The sequence below is a fragment of the Rhea americana genome, unplaced genomic scaffold (genome assembly GCF_003343005.1).
Source record: "Rhea americana isolate MKP2758 unplaced genomic scaffold, rheAme1 scaffold_29, whole genome shotgun sequence".
Classification (NCBI taxonomy): domain Eukaryota; kingdom Metazoa; phylum Chordata; class Aves; order Rheiformes; family Rheidae; genus Rhea; species Rhea americana.
The window spans coordinates 3740986-3764720 of record NW_028186412.1 but is presented as its reverse complement, the minus strand read 5'-3'; the positions used below and the strand labels follow the sequence as shown (position 1 = coordinate 3764720).

Below are 23735 nucleotides of genomic sequence, written 5' to 3'. Positions count from 1 at the left end.
AGTTAGCAAAGACTAGCTGCTGTTGCCAGTAGGAAGTCTGAATGTGTCCATCCAGCTCTGGAGGGTAAGAGAGTTTATTGATAGAGAGGTCACTTGTAGACCTTAGTATAGTATAGACCTTAGTTAAACTGATCTCAAGCACTTACAATGTATTGACAGATGCACAACCTTCTTGGCCTACATTTTCCAAAATAGGTGGTTGTCTCCATTTTGGGGCTTAGCACTTGAAAAGAATCTGTATGAAAGGTCTGAGCACTCATCCACTGAAAAATCAGACCTCTTTACTTTGTTCCATTTTAGCACGTCAAAAATTCAGGCAACCACAACAGTTGATGTTTTGTGAAAATGTCACCTAACATCTTCCACAGAGACTGCATCACTTCCAAGATCAGTTTGATCTCATTTAAGGGTTTGTGAGATGTAATCAGCTGTATGTCTCCCATTTCCAGACATGATGCTTATGTATGAAAAAGACATAAAGGGCCTGGTTTTTTGTTGTTGTTGYTGTTGTTTTTAAGATGGTAAGAAATCTGGATCCTGGACCACTTCTGCTCTCCAGATTTCATTTGATTCTCAGATCATATTTAGCCTTGTGCAAAACCACAGATATATAAAACAGTACTTGCTCTTTTATCCATGCTGATCATATAGGCTGCAAAAATCACACTGACCTTGTTTGGCAGCTTTCAGAAATTTCAGGTGCATAGAGGTTTCTGCATTTAGTGTAAATATAATTCACCTTCTTGCCTCACAAAACACTGTAAAAACATAAAGAGTTTTCCAGTTTATTATTTTAACACTTATGATTTATTTTATCAGGATTTTTTGTTTTGGCTCCAAGAGTAAGCAAAAAGAGTTTTACAACCATTTTACTTCTTTTTGTTTTCAAACAACTTCTTTTTGTTTTTCAAACTAAAGGCCAGAAAGGCTGACTGTTGGCAACCATCCGGACAAAAGTACCTTACCAAAATCAAATCTTTAAAGACTTCAGTTTTTGTATTTGTTTTTTTGTCATAAAGTTTTGACAAGATTGAAGGCTTGTTATTGGATGATGTCAGGAGTAGGGAAATGGCTTTAACAACTCCTTAAATTAGAAATGCTCTGTGGCTTTTAAACATAGACACTCCAGATCTCTGAGGAATGTTTATAGGCAATGAAGTAACCTTGCAGGAAAGAGAGCAATAGATTATATCATCATTTATTTCAGATATCTACCTGTTTCTACTTCCAGTTTGGGTTTATTCTTTATCCTTAGAATTGCCTGGAGGCAGATTAGAACGATTTGATGTAATCGTTGCCTATCTTTCTCAGCATTTTCAGACCATGTCGTATAAATGATATAAATGAATCACTAATGATTTCACTTCTATACAGCTCTCTGCCCTTACCAAATGGTCCCAGAAAATTGAGTTTAAAAAGTAGTGTTGTTAAATATCAATTCTGATAACAGAATACACGATAAATGGAATTTAAATTGTATTTTTTCCTCCAAGGATGGAGACTCTGCAACTAGGCAGCCTGTTCCAAAGTTCAACCACCCTTAGAGTAAAAAAGTCCTTTCTTATGTTTAAGTGGACTAAGGGTGGAGACTCCACAACATCTCTAGGCAGCTTGTTCCAGAGTTCAACCACCCTCACAGTAAAGAAGTTTTTTCTTATGTTTAAATGGAATTTCCTGTGTTTCAATTTGTCCGTTGCCCATTGMCTCTTGTCCTTCCAGAGGAAAATCTGGCTCCATCTTTACTCTCTCCCATCAGATATTTATACATATTGATATTGATCTCCTTGGATCCCTCCTGCAAAACTTAAAGATGAAGAGTGTGTTGATTAAATCTGTATATATGATAACTCCATTTCATGTACAAAATCTGATCTCACACATTTATAACACTGATGCAACTCTGTTGAGTTAAATGCRTTTCTTCCTATTTACACTACTGAAGTGAGAAATTGTTATCATCAAGTGTGCTTGATGTTTGAAATTTAATTCTACATATGTGCACTSAGGTTTACCATTAAATACTCCAGTATAAGTTAACTTAGTTAACTATAAGTTAACTATATAGTCTTGAAACCCAGACTGGAAGAAGGGGGCTGAAAAGAAAGGCTATGGTATAATTTACATTATAATGAAAATTATAATACATAATTTCAAAATCCTTAAAATGAGAGATCTATCTATAAAATATGATTTGTTCCTCCTACATGAAAGTAGGACAAGTAGGTGTTTTGAAAATATTTGCAGCAGGTATAAATATACTCAAAAAGGTTTACTAGCCATTGGTGCATTTTAAAAACTCTCAAAGTATGAATATTCAGCCTTAGACTCATCTAGACTATTAGGAAAAAAACAGGTCATATAAAAWAAAGTATATTCCTTAAAATTATTCTTTTTATACTGATGTAGTGTGTTGTAGCTGACCTCACTATCATAATAATTTAGCTATACTTGTTCCTCCTCTCTTCAACTGGCAACCAAGTTCATGCATATTGCACACATTTGTTTCACAATATAATTCAGATCTACCTAATATTCTTTCCCCACCGTGACAAATGAGATTTTTTGTGATGCTTTACATGATGCTATTGTCAGTCACTCAGAGCATGCTCTGCAGTGAAAGCTTTTCTTATTAAGCCCTTTTTTAAAAGCTAGTGAAACTTGCAGCGTGTTATTTATCATTGGAATAAGCTGGTTCAAYTCCATTTCAATAGAACTACGTCCACTTATGACACTGATGGGTTGGCCTGCTTTTGCTTCTTGACCCATACCACAGCTGATAATTGGTTTGTGAGTCTATAATAGGCCCATATACTGTGAACCTTGTTTCATGCAGGCAGTTATAATCCCACTGAAATTATGATCTCTCATTCCTCTAAAATAATAGTTGCAGTGTTGAGAAGGTTTATCTTGGCATTGTGATTCAAAAGTAAATCCAAATCACAGCATCTTTTCCCCAGCTCCTACTAGAAGAAGACTCGAACAATTCTCAAAGTTTTCAGGTGAATTTGACAAAGTGCTTRTTGCAACATCATTAGGCAAGTGCAAGGAAACACTGATTGCTATTAGCCATATGCCTTGAAGACTTAAAGGCACAGGGTTTGGCCAGCACTAACTGTGAAGAATAATAATTTCATCAATATCAATGCATTTAGGTGATTTAAGCAATGGAAGATTTGATTGTTTACATGTGAGATTGAATCTTCCAACTCAAGTTCAATCACTCTGCATTTTCATTCAGCTATAGCACTGCTCTAAATTTCTTTGACAGCTTGTGTGGTGCTTCTCCTCTACCTGAGACAGCTTTGATACACACTTTTATGCTAGTGGATCATGAATATGGGGAATAGAGGATGAAAAACATTCATCGGTCTCTGAGAAATTTCAGACTGTATAGGAAAATATTTTTTACAGCTGAGAGTCAAAATCAAAACAGCAATATAGCCTTTGTTACAAACTGTAAGCCACACAGAAAAAAAAGGAAGAGAATAAAACTAGAATTGTCTCTGGACCTCTGCTTAATACCCCATATTCTTACCATATTGCAATCCCATTACTTGTTCATGCACAAAATTTGAACCTGCAGTGAACAAGTACAGGCTCCTTGCATATGTACATCTCTTTTTAGCTGCCAAAAAGAGTGTGAGAGTTAGAATTTTTAGCAGAAACTGGCCCTAGTTTGGATGACTTGCAGGAGGCCCAAGTGAGAGGATGTAGCTCACTTTACTAAGCAGCAATAAAAGGATGGTCAGTGGCTGAGGAGTGTCTGCACCATTTTACATTCCCTGTATAATGCGGGTAATCCCTTCAATGGGAGTTAGGAATTTTAACATCTTGAAGGATTCAGGCCTTATGTCTGTATATACATATGGTACTTAATGTGGCCTGTCCTCATAGTAGTCTAACGCTGAGTATGGTCCTGAAATCCAGTTCCACATAACCATATTACTTTCATAGCRTATGGAAATCAGACTGTTTTTAAACCTTACCTGTCCATATGGCTGGTGATGTCAATGCCCTTTCACTTCCCTACAACTGCTGCCTGTAGTCTTCCTAATCAGTTCAGTGTGCAGCTAGCTTTTATCACTGCAATAGCTCATAGCTGTCTCATGTTCAACTTGCTGTCTCTTAGGACCCCAAGAATTTTTACGCAAAGCTGCTCCCTAGCCTGTCTCTCGCCTGTCTGTACTCATGCATGGGGTTATTCTGTGTCACGCACTGGCATTTCCATTTGTCACTGCTGAACTCTGTGAGGTTCTTGCTAGCTCATTTTCCAGCTTGTTGGGGTCCTTCTGAGAGGCAGCCCTGCCCACCATCCTATGGACAATATTCCACAGTTTGATGTCATCTGCAAACTTGCCGAGGATTCATACCATTCCATTGTTCAGGGCATTGTTCAGTAAAGATGTTTAGCAGTATTGGCCCCAGTATTGTCCCCTGAGCAGCACCACTAGTAACCAACACTGCTGTGCTTCCAAAATTGCTGACCGCTACTGTCAGAGCCCCTTGGTCTTGCCAGTTTTCTAACTTGCAGTTCACCTGTCCCATTTATAGCTCCATAATCTGACTATGAGGTTTCTGTRGGGACACTATGTCAAAAAATCTTGCGAAAGTCAAGGTAAGCAATATCCCCTGCTCTCCCCTTATCCAGCAAAACTGTTGTCGCATCATAAAAGGCTATCAAATTGGTTAATCACAGTTTGCCTTTGGTAAATCTTTGTTGGCTGTTCACAGTCACCCTTTTGTCTTTCATGTGCTTGGACATTGCTTCCGTATGGATTTGTGCCTTAATCTTTCCAAAGACTGAGCTTTGGAAAAGCTGTTCTGCAGATCCCTGGATCCTCCTTGCCCTGCTTGTAGATGTCCATGATATACCATATAGGAATATTGTGGCAAGGTAGCAACCATCTCTTATTACCCAGCCCRAATCTGTGCTTAATGTGTTAAAAAAGTGTAAAATGCTCAGATATAACAATGTTAGGGCTATGTATGAATTTGAAAGAGATAAAGTTTTAAAAGAAACCCTAACAGACTATCTTTTTAAAATTAATCAGTGACCAGCAGGACATGATTTCTCTCCTCTCCAATCCTCTCATAAATAACATCCCTTCTAAATAAAATGTGGTATTAGCTGAAGTCTCTGATCTGATTAAGATCAATGCTTCAAGGTAAGCACATGCTTTAGCACTATCTGAAATGAGGATGGATTTAAGCACAGGCTGTAAGGGGGAGGAAGGGACAAACACTGTACCTCAAGWATCCAGCTTACTGCTCCAGTGCATCTTTTTATGTCTACCTTACCTTTAAATTGAATCTCTGATAATAATAACTCTGTATATATATAACTCTGTAATAATACTTTGAAGTTATTTGCATCCAGTCTACAGAACCTTTTAGTTCTAGTTTTAAATTAAGGACTCCAGTGGTTTGAGTCCTTGATAAGTAAAGCAGCAGGATTTCACACCAATCACACCAAGGCTCGGTTACATTTTAGTCATAGCAGTGAAGTGATGCATGAAACCGACTGTACTGTAAAATCTCGTTGTTATATGGGTGAGGAAATAGACTCACTCCAGACAGTAAAACAATCCTAAGACAGAGGAAAAAAAAAAAAACTATGGGAGCTTTCAGCAGAGAGAGATGTTCAGAGAAAAATGTGATCTTTTGTTAGGGGGTCGCAAACCATGTTCTAAAGTGAATTAGGCAATGGGAGTTGTTCTTGGGTGTCAGTGTGATCCTGTCAGAATACAGTATATGCTATTCACAGAAGATGTTGCTTGCTCACCTTGTCCCACTGAGCACTGGAATTCTATAGTGCAGAGTCAAAAAGAACATAAGTGTTTACTCTAGATGAGTTTTGTAGAGGATAACTCATGTATCTCTTAATCCCTTTACTTAATCTTTCCTGCTCTACTTGCCGTTATTTTCAGGATTTCAGGATTTCCACTACTGAATTTGTTCATTTAAACGTGGACTCTGATATTGGAGAGTGATAAGCTCAAGAGTTGAGAATTCTCAGTTTAAATGAAGTYTCTGGGATTTAGGGGTCCTGAGAACTGCTAATAAATCAAGATCAGAGTGCCTTGAATAAAAAACCAAATTCATGCATTTCAATTAGAAAAAATCCCTCTTTTTTTCGAAGTAGTTCATCATAGAGAAATACACCAAATAAAATGTATTGTGTTGTTGGCTGATTTTAGAATTCCTGAAAAATACATCCATCCAAAGCTTTGAGCTGATTCCTTCATACTACATAAAGAAAAAATTACCCTAATTATCTAATTATTCTCTCCTATTCTTTGAGCAAGTCAACAACTCTCAGATACAGCTTGAGAAGAGACTCTGCAAAAGGCTTTTGAAAGTCATCAAAACTAGGCTTTAGTTAGTTTTAGTTAGAAGGCTAGTGAGGAAAGCCTTTCCTCCAATGACAGTCCTTTACCAGAGTGTCCTTTGCCATTTAAATTGAGCAACTTAAGTACTGAAGCCAATTGCAGAATTCCCCTCCCCTCCCACCCCTCTTAAAATGCAGACAGTTTCCTTCTGCCAGACTCATTAAGAAGACTTATTTCTCTGTTGACAGCGCGGCAGTGATAATAGCTACCAGCTCAGTGCAGCAATCAGAACTGTTGGGGCTGAGGGGAGATTTTACCCACGGTAGAAAAAATTTGGTTTACTCTCTGACCTTCCCTTGGACTTAGATGCCAGTTCATGTAGCCTGGGTATTCTGTTGCTGGAAACCGTATTTCCAGTGTTACAAAGCAGGATGTATTGTAATTAGGGGCTGAACTAAGTCTTTGAGCATTTTATTCTGACCTGATCTAGAGATGCACCATTCCCAACTGCCATGCTAAGCCAGCCTGTCCCAATAGGAACCTGCTCATATCGGTATCCTTATACCCAGATTGCTGCAGAGCAGTGTACGGATATTCTGGCCTTCCCCTCCGGAAATCTCATTAATCATGAAGGCAGAGTATTTTCTACCTTTTTCTGTTGGTTAGTTTTTCCTTCTTATCAATCGGCTCAAATGCCAGATATTTCACATAATCTGTGAGCAGAGCTGATGGTGAAGATCCTGATGGGAATGTTTAGAAGAGTGGGAAACAATTCCCTGTCAAAAGAATTAGTCTAAGAAGCTGGAACAAGTAGGGGTGGCATTGAGGGATGACAACAGAGAACAAAGTATCATCTGTTTAAACAAAGCAATCCGTATTCACTGGTTTTCTAGGTCCTGACTCTGGCCATTCTGGGCATATTTTTCTCTCAGTGCATGAGTATACCAGCAACTCCATTGATTTTGTGCTTCTATCAAGAGGATGATATATAACTCTTTTGTAGGGATGCTAGCTCTCTGGGGAGAACCACAAAGATTTCGTGGCGAGATGTATCACAATTACTAGAAAATCCCAATTTATCTGCTATATTCTCTTTGACTGAGATAACACCTTACCAAAAAATTGAAGCTCTTACGATTTTGTATAATAATGCTTACCATATTTACATACCTTTACCTATTGTATATTACCTTGAACCAGAAAATATCTCAAAGCCACAATGTAAAGGTGCATGATATTGAATAAATCACAACTTTCTCCACAGTTCCTGTAAATCATTGTTAATACACAATTTACTTTTTGATGTTAATAAGGACTGAGCCACAGAAAGTATAAAATATTKTAGTACTCCTGACTTTATTGGAGGTTTTCACATATTTATAGTAAAAAATGAGCATAGCTCAGGACTAGAGATGGATTTTGAGGTATTAAAAATTTCTGTGGAAATCTAATATGTTCAAAAACACTCTACTGTTATCTCAATTCGCATTTGAACCATCCATGTTTTTCTCTCAATCTGTCTACTAATAAGTAGTGGATGGGGTGAGAGGGATTATTATTTAACTCTTGCACCCTTCAGTCATGTTTTGTATTTTACTGTTCAATTTAAATGATCTTTAGAGTGAAGTTTATTTTTCTCTTAAAAAAAAACCATGCATTTAATGATTTGTCAGTGAAACACAGTATTTCCAGTTTCCAGTTTTTCATTTTTCTGAAATTAGAAGATTTGAGTCAAAGGAAGATGAGTTCTCCAAGCTCTCAAGCTCTGTGAGCTTAAAATGAATTTTAATTTTGTTTCTGGTTCTGAGTTTCAATTCAGAGGCCCTCACTGCTTAACACAGGATCACATTTCCTCCAATTCTGAATAAATTTTTAAACTTTTGAACAGTTAGCCTGTCGACAGCATCCAAAAGAAAAGAGCAAAGTAGGAAAGGTGAGAAAACAACATCAGAAAACTTCTAAACAAATAAAATTCTTTAAACCTATTGCTTTTATATTTATCACAATTGTGAAATTTTGGGGGTTTTATTTTTGTTCTACAAGCTAAAACTAGAAACGGCACTTAAACTCTGAGTTACCAGTCTATACGTTATTTTTATGCTTGCCTTTACTATTAGTTTAAATGACACATCTCACAAAGATACTAGGCGTTTAAACATCAATCAACTACTGGCATTCAGTGAAGCTCATTAATTTTAATTTATTAATTCTTATTAATGTTAATTGCATGTATTTATATGCCTAAAATAGTAGCATTTACAGGCCAAAATTAATATTGCTTTAGCCATGTAAAAGATAGGTGTCTAGACTCTATCTGTAAACAATACAGACAGATAATTCAAGACAATAAGTTATGCCACTTGTTTTAACCTTCTGAAGTAGCAATGAAAGGCATCTCTGTGTTGACCACAGATAGGGCATTGGTTAAATTGTTTGCATTTTACATGCCTATAGTTAGCCAAATGGAATTCTGCCCATTATACAAAACAAGAGCTTGTCATCTAACCAGGTAAGATATAAGCAGGGAGGGAAAAGAGTAGCAGAGGTGAAATACCTCACCCAAGGATCCACTAGATCAATGACAGAGCAGATAAAATAACAAGTCTTCAGCTTTCAGGACAATATTTTGCTGCAAACATGCCCTTTGGCTTTGTAGTCAGTGGGAGTTCTGCTATGGGATTCAGTGGGAGCAGGAGAGCCTGGATGGGCACCTATAATGGTTTCAAACTAGTGGGTTTATTTTTATCTTTTCCAAAATGACTTCTATACTTCGTATATTTTCCAACCAGTGCCACATCACTTTGTATTATTGGCTGCCTGGGGAACAGTACAAACCATGGGACTATCCCTTTCTGACCTTACTAATAAAGCCTCTTTTGCATTGCAGTTGACCTGGACAGGTTGAATGATGATGTGAAACGTTATAGCTGCACTCCAAGAAACTACTCTGTCAATTTAAGGGAGGAACTGAAGGTGACAAATGTAGTTTTCTTCCCTCGCTGCCTCCTTGTCCAGCGCTGTGGAGGAAATTGTGGCTGTGGGACTTCAAACTGGAAATCCTGCACATGCATGTCAGGCAAAACAGTGAAAAAATATCATGAGGTATTTTCACTTTTTGACATTTCTTTTCATAATTCATTGCTTACATGAATTCTGAATGTTTTTCTCAGAGCTGTGTATTGCCGTATTGATTATCATGTTGCATCTACAATGTAAAGATAGGTAGAAATCACTGACCATGGTAAAATCTCATGGGCAAAGATCCTAAGATCCTATCGAGAGAGGTAGATGTTGACCAAAGCATTTAGGTGGACGCCCACTGTGATCACCATTCTGAGTGGGGAAAGAGGATCTGCCCAGGCTTCCAGGGAGATTCAAGTAGTAGTGTGAAGTCTAGACTCATGCAATGGCATCACTCTTGCTGGCGATGCTAGATACTAGCTTGGTATCTCTGTGGTGCAGCATTCACACCTCCAGCTACAGTAGAGCTCCAGGGAGACACACGCCAGCACAAGCAGCCTGCAAGAGGGCCTAATTTTATTTAAGTTTAATATTAATGGCTTAAAGTACCACATTAGAAGACACACGTAGTGCATAGCCTCAAGATACTCTAGTTTCTGTTTTCTCAGAATTTCTGTTATTTTCTTGATTGACTTTTGCCTTGGGATATAGGATATACAAGTGAAGACTCAGTAAATTATATTTGGAAGTGAATGAGTAGAGTGAAAGGAGGTTATAAATGTGTTGGAAAGTGATGTTAACAGGTATTTCTGAGAATATTTAGAAGAAATTGGAGGGGAGAGCTTCTGCCAGTGCTCCATGTGTGTTCTTATGGCAACCTAGCGAACCTTATTGCAAGAATGAGGCTTGAGTTGGACTGACTTTCCCAATGAAGGACTGATACAACACAAATATTTACACCAGTGGAAATACTATTTTTAGGGGTGTAATGACATATTCATCTTGAAATATTTAACTGTTTTTCCCCTTGTTTTCTGACCACACTTGAAAAAGACAATTAAGTCACTTGTAAACTCTCTTCCCTTCCATATTTATTACTTGTAGGAACCTACTGAATCTTTTTGCCTTAACTTTTTTCTCATTCTCAGAAATTTTTAGGAAGGCAAAATTTGTGCATAAGAACATTATAGTATAATGTCCATTATATATTTTTTTAATCCATTCAAACCACACTGGGGAATAAATCAACAAGAAAAGAATGTTTTTTCTTACCTCTAAAATAGCATTTTCAGCACCAAACTGTGAACATATCTAGGAAAGTTACTTGGCATTATCCTTTTTAGTGACTGAAAGTAGGTAGCTATATGCCACGCTGACTTAATTTCTGACACACATCTCTCTTAAGAATCTGCTTTGCCACTTGACTTAAGTCTCAAGTGAAAATGAACTTTATGGACTTTTAATCTAGAGGTGATTTGTGCTCATACCGTAAAGGCTTTAGCTCAGGAGAGGGGCTAAAGGTGGTGGAAATAGCAATAGCTGCAAGTGGTAGCTTTAAATAACAGGAAGCAGTTGAAGGTCAGAACTTTGCCTTACTGTAGGCAGAGTTACTCTTTTCCGAAGTACAAGATTTTTCTCACAATTAATTGCAGAACACAGCATACTGCACATCAGCTAGCACTGGAGAATAGTTAATATTTTATCTAATTTTAGGGAAGATTCAAGGAATGACCCCAGTAATTACGGAGCAAAAAGCCTTATCTCAATAGTAGAAAAGTTAATTGGAAAAAAAATTAATAGGGTTATAAAACACTCAGTTGTGTATGAACTGATAAAAATGAAACCAGAATGCCTTATATATGAATAAACATTTATACATCACCACAACATGGTACAAGAATGCTAAAAGGCCTGGCACTCTCTTCAGAGAGCTAGCAGTCTACCAGATTAGATCAGTCATGGATTAGAAGCTGGTTAAAAGATAAAGAGCAAAGATGTGGAATAGATGTGCAATTTTCTATGTAGGAAGTGGATATCTGTGGGTGCCCCAAGCATTCCGTTTAAGTGATATTTCATGTATTATCAATCTGGAAGGAGATGAACAGTGAGGTGGTAAAAATGACAGATAACATGAGATGTAATGTTCTTTAACAGTAGAGAAGACGGCAAGGGATTTCAGAGGGCCTATGTAATCACTTAAAAATGTACTATAGTACATTTATAGCGCCAAGCATTAGGAAGCACAACCTCAATTCCTATTAACACTGAATGTGTGGTGGGAGGAGGAAGAAACAGGGGACAGAAGCTTGATTGAAGGTCAGGTAGTGAATCACTGTGAAGAGCTTAAGGAAAACATTTGTTTAGCGCAGAGGTGGTGGAAAAAGCAAGTGACAGTATTCTGCAAGAATAGAGGTAGATAGGGAAACACAACAAATATTTATCGTGGCTTTAGATAAATATATGAGTTGCTTATATTTGGTTTAGACCAAAATATAAGCATATAGGCATATAGACAAAATATAGGAGAAAGATACATCAAAGTGGAAAATATACAGCAAAGGAGATACAGTAGCAGATACATAACAAAATATCTGTAAGGAAAGAGGCTCAAAAGTTTAGGATCATTTCATTTAGAAAAACTGAGTAAGGTAAGACACAGTGAAAGATACAAATAGTGAATAATATCTTAAGGAAAATCAGGTCACTCTGTTTAATCTTTCTCTTAAGAAAAGAACAAGGGGAGTCTGAGTGAGAACAAAAAGGAGCTAACTTAAAATGATAAAAAGGGATTTGTTTTATTTTTGCACAACAAATCTATATGGAATTTCAACACTTAAATTTAGAAGGATTCAGAGACTAAAGTCTCCTGGGTCACATCAGTGTCAGAATTTAAGCCAAATACTGACAATAGCTAGAAAGAAGTACTATTTGTAAACATGTTATCAAGTATTTTTTTATTATCTAGTGTTTGGGAGCATCTGAAACAATGGAATCTCATACTAACAGGGAATTTGGCATCAGGATGGTATGACATACATCCCCCCCAAAATTATTCACTAAATTCAGAAAATTCAATATTCAATAACACATCACTGCTAATTTATTTCATTGCTCCTTTGTTCTCTGAAAACCATTTGAATTAAAGACAGTGTTCCAGCTTTAAATGGGTTTTTAAAGTTTAAATTTAAACTTAATCCCTTAGGGATGAATTAACAGCTCACTGAACAGAAATTTAGTCAAGCGGCACCCATTAACATGAATGGAAGTCATGCAGATAAGTTCACATATAACATGCTGAAGATGTGTCCATTAATTTTAGTTGAAAATATTTTCCACTTTTTAATCTTTCATTATTATTATTATTATTATTGGGCACACACAGCTAATCATTTTTATTCTTTATTCTCCTTYTGCACTTAACTATAATTTTATTAAGAAATGTCTGGCAGTGAAATCACTGAGGAGGGGTTTCTCAACATGCATTTTTAGATCCGTGTAGCTAGCTTACTCTTTTTGGAGACAATTTGAAACCCACTAWCTTTAATCAAAATCTTTTAGTTGCATATGGAAGGGTAGAGTTGAACCCTGTCCAACAGTTCTGAAGAACTGAAGTTCCCAGAACTGTTAATTTGGTTTAAAATCCCTGCCCTTCTCTTCAGGAGAATATAGACCAGATTCAAATTATTTTGATTTACTTGAAATTAAAAGAAAGTATAAGATAGTGGAGCAAAGAATAAATTTGTAATAGCTGAAACTGAATTATACAAACTCCAGGTCCCTCTTCTTTCCTTGCTCATTTTGCCTAATCATTGTCTAGTGCTTCAGCTACAGAAGTCCTGGACCTTCCATAGCTACTTGTCCTCTACATGAATGTTTGTCCTTAACAGTGCAAATCTGTCTGGAAATCATTTGCAACTTGTTTAGTGTTTTTGAGCTACTAATATTCCTGGGTGAGAAAGACCAGCAGGCAAATGTTCCAGAAGCAATACTCTCCTTTTTAGCTGTGTTGCTRATGTCTCGCAGTCCTCTGAGTGATTGCTCAGACTCTAATGCCCTGAGTGTTCGTTGAGAGAAAAGGTTATATTCTAGAGAGATTTCAAGGTTATCTTTTCTTTGTTCTTTTAATGCTTTTTAGTTCCCCCTTAGTTCCTATTCAAAGGCTTGCATTGTACTCATCACTAAGGTTTCAGAGCACTCTCTAGTAGTGTCATAGGACTAATAGCTATCATATGCAGCCTTTAATTTCCTCAAGCTGTGAGTCCTGCTCCAGTTCTCTGAACWGACTATATTGTTCTTTCCTATCATGTCCTATTATATGAAATAGTGCAACAGCAGGGGAAATGAGAAAATGAGAATGCCACAGTATGGGAGATCTTTTTCTTTGTTACCCTGGGAAATGCTACTAATGAGACCTTGGGGCATTCTTATTACCTGGAAATATGCCATAACTTTACCAAAATACTCAGTAGTTTCCAGAAATAAATGAGTTAATAAGTTGAGTAAGCAGATAGCTTTATGATGTTTTTCAGCAGAAGTCTCTTGATGCTCTGTGTTTTTTCATAGCTTCTGGGTTTGCTTGAGGCTGGAATCATGGACAAATACTCATGATTTACCACATTATGTCATGAACCCTGCAAACCAAGCAGTCTAAGTGTTAGTATTACCTCAAAACATCTCTCAGCCACTGTGATCGTGAAAGATATACCACAGGACTCCGTACAAAGGAAAGGCAGAACAATTCATGAAAGTGATCACAGCATACCTTAATCAAATGCTCACATCTTCTGCTGTCTAACTTCCTAAGAGGGAGCTGAAATGAAAGCATGCTTGCCGCTGAAGTACATTTGTATGAAAATGTCTGGAGTTTCTTGTTAAAGAGAGAGAGGTCCTAAAACTAGAGATAATGTAGCCCAGAGAGGTGCGGGGGAACTTAATCCGAGACTTCATTCAGGTAGGACTGAGGCTGTGTCATCCACCAGCATGTTGTTCATACTTCTGAGAAATAAGAAATCAGTTTCCCTATCTCATTGCTTTAACTGATGAGATGTGAAATGAGTTTCCATGAGGAATAAATACTCTTAAGGTAGTAACCAGAATTTGTCACAGTATATAAACCTCCARAAACACTGTACTGTACAACACAGCTTAAAGGCATGTAAGCAAAAGAGCAGAATGGTTGAAGCTGATTGCACCTTCTGCCTATTTACTTGTGTCTCTTGCAAAGACTGAGGCATTTATCATTGTGTATATGTTAACAGTAGCTTTTTTTCACTCCTTTTCACAGTATTACYTCTTTATTCAAGTTTCATGTTAACTGGAGCTTGTCTTGTGTTTTGACAAGCCATGCATACCATTCTGAACCACGAGGTTTAGATTAGCATTAGGGATGCCACTTTATAACCTCTTACTCTACTTAGAGAGGTAGCAGGCACCTCARAATAACAAAAAAATGCTGCATTTTTCCCCAAATTGTTGGTACATAGAAAGAAACTTAACTGGTTCCAGCATTCTAAATGGAAAACAAGACAGTTGGGAATATTATTGGGGAAGAAAGGACAAGCGAGAAGATAAAGAGGTGATATGAAACTTCAGTAAGACAGAGGTGTTGTCATGGAGTAAAGAAGTGTAACTAATAYAATTTGGTGTTGTCTCCGCTTTTTCTTTCCTTTTTTTTTCAGAAAAATAGGAAGCAAACCCAAAGTAAGCACTTGAGACCATAAAATAATTCTTGTTCKTCTTAACACAGGCAAACAAAAGATAACTGGATGAAAATGATGTATAAGCTGCTGAGGCAATGAAGGAAATTCATTAAGGAATTAAAAAAAGCTAGCATCATCAAATCAGTGTGCAAGGAATGTAGTCTGATTTTTTGTGTGTCCTGGAGTTGATAGTACATGTGCCAAGGAGACAGAAAGGTTGTTATGGTAACAAAGGCACAGAAAATAGTCTAACAAAGAGTTAATGCATAGAAATATTATACCAGAATAAGCACTGTGATTTATAAACGTTTTGTATGCCAATAAAAGCAAACAGAGTGAGTCAAGAGTGACTGSTAAGTTACGGGGTAAGTAGAGAGAGCAAAAAGTGCTGTGTGAGAATAAAGGCTTATTTTTGGCTAGATAAAATGGAAGTTGTTGGAATGACAACCAGGAGTTAAGCTAATGAGACAGCAGGTGATACAGCCCTGGGCAGGATGAGGCAGTTCTGGAAGGGGGAACATCTGTACCTTGTCCGAGAAAAGACAATAACTGGAACCATAATCTTTTACAAGATCACCAAAATTGAGGGCCTTGCTGGTGTCAGGTACATGAGAAATAATATAGTTTTGGTGACTGTTTCAGATGCCTGCATTTTAAATTAACTAACATTTTTYCCATGTTTGCTGTGTCATACAAGCATTTCTTATTTGTATAGATCAAAAAATAGAATCACTAGTTCCATGTACATTTAATAATCCCCTAGTTGGAATGCTATCCCTGATTAGCAAAAAGATCTTTTCTATTTTTCCTTTCTGTTAAGAAAGAATACAGCTTTGAGTCTGTGTCAGTATTTTAGGCTATGTTCCTACTAGAAGAAAGGTCCTTATGCTAAATTATGAACCACATTCCCACAATGCTTTATTTCCTATGCTAAGAGCACAGCTAAACTATGTGTCAACTTTGGATTAGATAACTTTCAAAAACTGCAGAGTGAGATTTCTCATCCGTATCAGAAGTTGGATCTGTGTTGAATGTTTTGAACTWTTGATGCTTCCTCTTTCATGAATCTCAGACAAAAATAATTTGGTTTGCATGCTAGAATGATGGTATTTTTAGATGAGTAGAGGAAGATTAGATAATACTGCATAGCTGTGGATTAAAACAAGTTCTGCAAAGTACAAATTTACCTGCCTAAAATTGCATACAGATTTACTCTCTATCCTTAGTTACTGGAATATACAGCTAAGCAAATATTTGGTAAATCATACTCATGTTACTGATTATTTATGATCTTCTTAAGCTTATGAGAAAGCAAATGAGCTGTTTTGAACTGAGCTTCACATTCTTATTTGCATTTAAAGTACTGATCAATAATCTAACAATGAATATTACTAGAGTTGACACTATAAATAATGATAATATAAAAGATAAAAAATAAAAATGGATATTAGCAATTAGCTACACCTTTTTGTTAGAACTGTTAGCCAGGTTCCACTTTATTCTTTGCTTTTTAATAGAACAAAAATCAGGCATCACAGATTTTCATGGCTAAATGTACACTTGACTTCAAAGGAAAAAATATATGGCAAGGACCTTCAGGGGATCCTAGAGGGAGCGGTTCGCTTCACCTGGGTCTAACCATGTAAAGCTGAGAGTCCAGCCTTTGGGCTACTTTCCTAGTTAACAGAAATTGCTGGGCACCACCACCACATTCAGAGGTTTCAGTGCATGTGTTTCAGTTGAATAATTCTCTGGAGTTGCCCCTTTGTTGCTGCTTCTGCTCGAGAATTGCCAAGGTACAGGTTGGAGTGAACATGCTATCTACAGGTATGTCCTTTCCCCAGCAGCAGCTGCCACTCTGCTCTCCTCTAGCCCCCATCTCCCCACCACCCCATGTCAAATTAGAGTGCTTTCATAGACAGCTGAGACTAGAGGGAACTACTGAACCATCCACTCTCACCTCCTGTGCTCCACAGTCATTAGTGAGCACCCTGCTGCCTCCAAAGAAAGCCCCAAACTTGCATTATATACCTTGTGGAAAGGCATCTTTTTTTTTTTTTTTTTTTTTTTTTTAAAGTCCTCAGACTGAGACTGAAAATCCCACGATTCCTTGGAAGGCTGTTCAAGTGATAAATCAGCCTGACTTAAACACTTGTGCTTTATTCCAGTTTGAGTTGTTTTGGCTTCAGCTTCCAGATGCTGGCTGTTACGTTTTTGTGCTCTAGTTTAGAGACCTCCAGAATGTGGCATCCAAATTCAAYGCATGCTTGAAGAGCAAGGTTACTAGCAGGGAAAAAATATCGAAGCATTTTCTATTTCATTCACCACAACCTCCAAGGAAAAGTATACAGTTGCCACAGACACCTGACCTTGAAACCCCTCTGATGTTCAGACATATCTGCAAAGAAAAATGACATGTAGCCTATTAGTGTTCTTCTACGGAGTCATTTGTATGAGAAATATTACTAGGCCCCAGTATCTTTTTTCTTTGTATTACCTGTAAGTCCCAAATCCAGCTCTGATACTGAGTCTTTCGGCTTGTATTTTTTTTCTTTAGTTCAGTGTTTATATGACCATAATTAATTCAGCATTTGATGAAGGGGATATGGCTGTAGTTACATATTCTTTGTAAGGTAATGATCCGAACAGCTGAGGCACCAGATTTTGATTAGTACAGATAGGTATTGATCTTTTAATTTGAAAACTGCAAGTCTATTCCTTTATTTTTCTCACACCAAAACCAAACCTTTTGAACATTCCAGTTCTTTCTCATCTCCAAATTTTCTTACAAAAGCAATGCTACTKATCTTGTCAAAACAAGGAGCAATAAAGTTGTCCTGAGTACAATTTCTTTAAACTGTTTTCATTAATTCACTAGTTTTTCACCTTTAAGGAACTGACCATGTAATAAATAAACAGCACTATTTCCAGAGTAAAAGTTTTCTTTCARCTACTATGGTCACCAGAAGTGGCCTTACTTCCTGATTCTTTTCAATACTCTTGTATTTAGCTGAAACTAAAACTGTTAGATGGAAGCTAGACCAAAAGCTTTGAACATCAGTTCTGTGATCAGCTATTAAAGCAGTCCAATTTCAGCTGTGTTCAAACACTGCTTTCCTGTCTTGTCTGGGGAAGTGTCTGCCAATTCATTTTTTCTACTCTTATCAGCAAAGCCCATATACTGTTCTCATGTTTCTTAATATAAAACACAGGGAAAATCCCAAAGCTGTCAAGAGGTCTGTTAGCTTAAATACATCCCACATCTTTGCTCTCATCACATTGCATATACTTTCATTTGCTCTCAATTGAAAAAAAGCAGATCTACCTACCCATGATCTTGCAAAGTGCCAGTCATCTGAAATTGTCAGATTTTGATGAAAGGCTTCTTAAAATAAAGAATTTTATCATAGGTTCAATTCCAGCAGCTGTACTTGATTTTAAAACTATGTTTTCTTTAAAAAAGCATCTTTGAAGATRCAGTCTATTTTGAGCTCTGACATAATCTCAGCAGTCTGACTGGGTTCAATACCTTTGCAATTTAGAAGTCAGTGTAGTCCAGTGCATTGTCCTGGTGTMCATCAGGATTTATTAAATATACTGAGGCAGTCAGTGTTTGAAATCAATTGAAACATGTTATAATTTTGTTACTTTTTTACAAAATTGGCATGACCCTCTATTTTTAACTGGGAAGAGTAATTGTATCTTCCCCACAGGCTAAACTATTGCATCTGAACCTTGCACCATCCTCCCTCTCAGTGTTAGATAGCTTGAACATGAATTTTTTCATAAAATGGAGGGGAAAAAAAAAAAAAAAAAAGACTGTATTCGGTGCCCATCACGTTTGTCACATTCCATGGTGTTCCTATCTTCCAGGCGTTACAATGGTGAAAGAATGGTCTTGAAATGAAGGCGACTCGCCTGCCTTCTTTTCCACTTCCAGCTCTGCACAGGATTCCTGGTTAGCTTTTAGCAAGTCAGTGTGACTTACTTTTTGTGACTTTCTAATTCTGCTGAAGCTATCAATACTCTATGTATCTGGTATCTACACCCTTATTCTTCCTTTCCTCCCCAAGACTATCTCAGTTCTTGCCTAATGTTTTGAGATCAAAGAACAAAAATTGCTTTTTTGTTTTACTTGAGTGACAGCATAATCTGTGAATTAGGGGGCCTCTAGTTCAAGACAAAAGATGTGGCTGATATACTCAATAAAGGTGAGTTAGATCCCATTCCCTACTTGACCAGAGTGGCAGGTCGTACAAGACAGACWTCTCTTCATTCTTTCAGTTAGGAGCAAGACAATTCTAGATGATCTGGAAGTTGGTAGGCCAAGTTAACGCAAGTCTCAATAGCCTGCCAAGAGATGAGATACGTTAATTCAGGTACCTAATCTTTGTGTGGACTGAAGTGACTTAAGCCACAGTCAGCAGAATCAGCACACTTGACTGCACCCAGTCTTGCTTTCTCTGTGTCCTGTTCCCCATCTGTAAGTAAGTGATATCAAGGTACTCAGGTACAGTGGAAAGGGCAGATAATGCTGCTGGCACTTTTTATAATGGTCAGTTGTGGAGCTTTGAGCAAATCAGTTTTGGATCTGCAGCTATAGAAGACAGACAATGAGGTAAAACATGCTTTGCAATGTGCTGTGAGAATTAGGAAGAAGAATGCTCTAGGAAAGTTAAAGTATTCTTAGTCTTAACTCTTCTGTTGTACTTAATCAAAATTAATACCTGAGTTTCAGGACAGAAATATGAAATGATTATCTCTTCTGTTTAACTACCATAAAGGCTAACTATTCTTCCCATAACGTCATAAATTTAAACTTTTAGAAGAGAACAAACTAATGAAACAAAATAGTGGATTCTCTCCCCTCATTCTGAGCTACCGTGTTAATGAGGAGTTCTTGTGCAGAGACTCAGCTTCCAACAGTGGGTTTGTGAAGCACGCCCATATGCAGATTTCTAGTCCTTCTGTTTTTCCCAGATCATGATTTACGTATTTTCACTATCACAGGAGATGAGATAGCACTTGAAGTTATAGTTTTTTTCCACATATGCACAGCGTAGAATCATATAATAGTTTGGGTTGGAAGACACCTCTGGGGCTCATCTAATCCAATCTCCCATTCGATTCAGAGAGAATTTCAAAGTTAAAGGAGGCTGCTTAGGTCCCTGCCCTTTTAAGTTTTGACTGCCTCCAAGGATGGAGATTCCATAACCACTCTGGGCAAATAGTTCCAGTGTTTAACTGCTCTTATCATCATGAAGCATTTTCATCTTTCTGTCCAAATAGTATTTCCCTGATGTAGTTTGTGTTTGTTGTCTCTTTTTCATCTTCTTTATAACTATAACCCCAACCCTCCTTTTCAGGGCTCTGTGGGTACTCTGTCCTAGATAGAATTTTTTTCAGAAGCCTCTGACTATAACCACATGTTGGTTTGTTTCTTTCTCCTCTCACAGTAACCTATCTTAAGAAATTTCTTGAATTAAGGCACAGATTTTTTAAGGGAAACCAACAAAAGTTACATACTCAGATCCCAAAGTTTCATTTATCTCCTTCCACCTCCCACAGGCATTTTATTTTTGCACCACTTTTGCACCATATTATTATATGTGCTTCAGAAATTTCAAACTTCATTAAAAAATATTCCTTGTTCTTTAGAGCAGAAGCATTACACGACTGAGGGAAAGGCTGAGCCATCCAAATATGCATGGGGCTGCAAAGACAGACCAAAACAAACATGCTTGATAATTAGCATGCAAAGGAGCAATTCTGAACATGATTAGGGAACCACATGAGATGAAGGCACCTGATGTAGGCAATAATCCAATCTGTCAAAGCTCCAGGACAGACAATGCAGAAGGGTTTCACAGGGTGGAAAAAAATGCTGGAAGTATAACAAAAATGTGTCCAAGTTAATAAAAAATAAAGTTTGGCCTCCGAGATAGCATCAAAAGCCCCCAAAACATGTAACACTAAGACAGATTACTTAAAAACTATCTTGAGAGTGTACAGGTATACATGAGCAGCTTTGCCCTCCAGCATGACAAAGATAAAAGCACTAGTAGTATGACCGATTGGACTCACTCTTAAGTCTGCTTTGTCTGTGAGCAGTGCTCTCCATTGTTTCAGCTAGAAAATTTTTATGAACATTTCAGGAGTCCAAAGGCCTTGTTATAGTTTGGACATCATTTTTCCAGGGACAAGAATAAACGGACCCTGCTCTACTAAACTGGGCAACTGAATTCATGGAAATACAACAAACAGTGTAGGAGGTGTAAGGAAGCAGCAAGTTCATTGTATCAGTGACATGCAGAAAGCTGCATTTCCAGTCTGCCTTTTTGATTGAAAAACTAGAGAAAAGGGATGAATTAACACAGCCTCTGGGAGATGGGGCAGGAAAAGAGGAAAACTATTTGAACTGGGATGGGACGAAAAGGAACTCAGAGAAGCAGTCTAAGGAGTATGGGCCATTGGGCAGGGGGTGTGAGCGGAGGCTGCTGGTGAGGCTCATCAGGACCATTACAGTGTGTTAGTGCCCTCAGGGCCCTGAYGCTTTCATCCTGAAATCACAAAGAGTTTTCTAAAAGATGCATTTCCCTTCATCCTCCCAGGTGCTGAAATTCATCCCGGAGGCYGGCCATCCTAGAAGGAAAGGCAGAACTAGGAACAACATGGCCTTAGTAGATATACAGCTGGATCACCATGAGCGCTGTGATTGTATCTGCAGTTCAAGACCACCCCGATAAAAAAAGAAAAAAAAAACGAAACATGCTAACTGCAGCTTACCGGACATTTACTTCTAATCAGGATTGCTCTGAGGACCTTTACTCACTAATCATTTGAACTTTGCTACTAGCCTGCCTTTGCAATTAGCAGAAATGATCGCTGTGTTGCAGCATAGCTGTGCTGGGTAGTGCCATGGCAGCTAAACAGGTATATCATAGAATTGTGTAGCAGCATCCAAGAATATAGGATTATGTTTAGCTATAGCTAGATTCTGAGGGTTGAGATTTTCAAAGCTCGCTTATTAACCTTAACCTCACAATGCCTAATGAAATTAATCAAAAGTTGTGTATCTAATTGTGGTAGCTGGCAATGAAATAGCATTGTGTTTCTGCCCATTTCTCACTCAACAGGTCACTACACTCAAATTCTGCTGTCATTTCTACCTGCTCAATTCCCCTAACTGTCAGTAGAATTTTCTGGGTATAAATGAAGACAGAATTTGATCTCATAAAAATATACAATGCTTAATCCAGCTCCCAAAAGGAACTTTCCAGTGTTCCTTTCCAATACAGTAAGACATTATGAGGAAAACCCAGGACTACATGAAATAGAACACCAGAAAAATCAAAACTCACTGTTTGTGCTCAGGCAAGTGCTGAAATTCATAAATGCTTTGCATGAGCTAGGACACTGGTGATTGCAGGGGTTTTGGAGGACACTRCTTCTGCGTTGATGCTCTGACACAGCAGGAACCATCATCCAGGTTTCTTCGAGAATGGTGACAGGAGGGCTCCTGCCAATGCCACAGATAATCCACGTGTGCTGGGGCTTATTTTGGTCACTGTACCCCTGGACTGGACTCCAGCCACTTACCTACTGTTGCCCACAGTTTCCCAGGATGAGCCCCCTCGATATTAAAAGCAAGAAATAACCCTCCCTCATGCATTCTCTTCTCACTGTAGTTCAAGGAGTACTGTGTTTCCCCAAACAGGCGATGGAGATAGGGCACTTGTTTTTTGAAATATTGATTTGTTGTGCAGTTGCGTTACTGGAAAACAAAACTTTGGTTGAGATTTAATTATCATTATTTGGTTTGGGGTTTGGTTTTTTCTTTGTTTCAAATAAGGACTATTATAACTTCATCATATATCCATTAATCTTAGTTATCTAAGTGTTAGTTGACTGATTTCAGCTATGTGTGTTGCCATGATTAAACTGTTGACGGTGAATTTCTTTTTGACTGTGTTTTGCTGATGCATATTAGCTCATTAAGCAATGTCTATCTGTCMTGGAAAATGTTCATCATTTATTAACTTCCACAAAAAGAATATTATTAAACACCACCTCRTAATAAAATAAGCACTTTAAAAGCTACAGCATAGCTTCCTGTACCTATTACAATATTATGAAAGTGCTCTAGCTGAAAAAGGAAAAAAAAGGGTCCTTCTAAACTAGCTTTAAAGATTTAAAATACTGCTCTAAAAGTTGTTCGATGTAAATTACAGTTTTAAGTCTGGAATAGAACTGGACTTTTCATCATGAATGTAATAGAATGGGGTGGCATATTTAATGGCTGAGGTTTTATATTTAATAGCAGACACAGGCTGCATCAGTTCATTTTGTGTGTGCTGCCTCTTGTGTTTCAACCTCTTAGAAAGAGCGAAGTAGTTTGACAATGGTGTGTCATAATTAGTGGAATCTGGCATATGCTGTAATATTGAGAGCCTTTAAGCCATTCTGTCTCAGTAATCTACAGTTTAGTAATAAAAGTGCCCTAATGTTTTAACTTAGTCTCTTTATCAACTCAAGTATTTTATGAGTGTTCTATCTTTTATAATTTTAGCAAAACTTTCCTGAAGCATCTTTTAGAAATGTTGTATTACTTTATTTCCTGTACTTTTAACATTTGAGATTCAAAATGTGTGGGATTTTTATTATTTATATTAATTTTTCCTCTCTGGCTCCCAGATGTCTATATAAAAATGCACTTGAAAGCTGAGTTGGGAAGTGATTCATCATT

At 37.5% G+C, this 23735-nt stretch overlaps 1 protein-coding gene across 1 annotated transcript in view; it reads left to right on the top strand.

The window, feature by feature from the left end:
* PDGFD (platelet derived growth factor D) overlaps positions 1 to 23501 on the top strand; it is a 63272-nt gene extending 39771 nt beyond the window's left edge. Inside the window, exons 6-7 of the mRNA XM_085309096.1 lie at positions 9217 to 9431; positions 21601 to 23501. Coding sequence (XP_085165222.1) covers positions 9217 to 9431; positions 21601 to 21735 — 350 coding nt within the window. The 3' untranslated portion in view covers positions 21736 to 23501. The remainder of the gene's footprint in view (positions 1 to 9216; positions 9432 to 21600) is intronic.
* Positions 23502 to 23735: the final 234 nt, after the last annotated feature.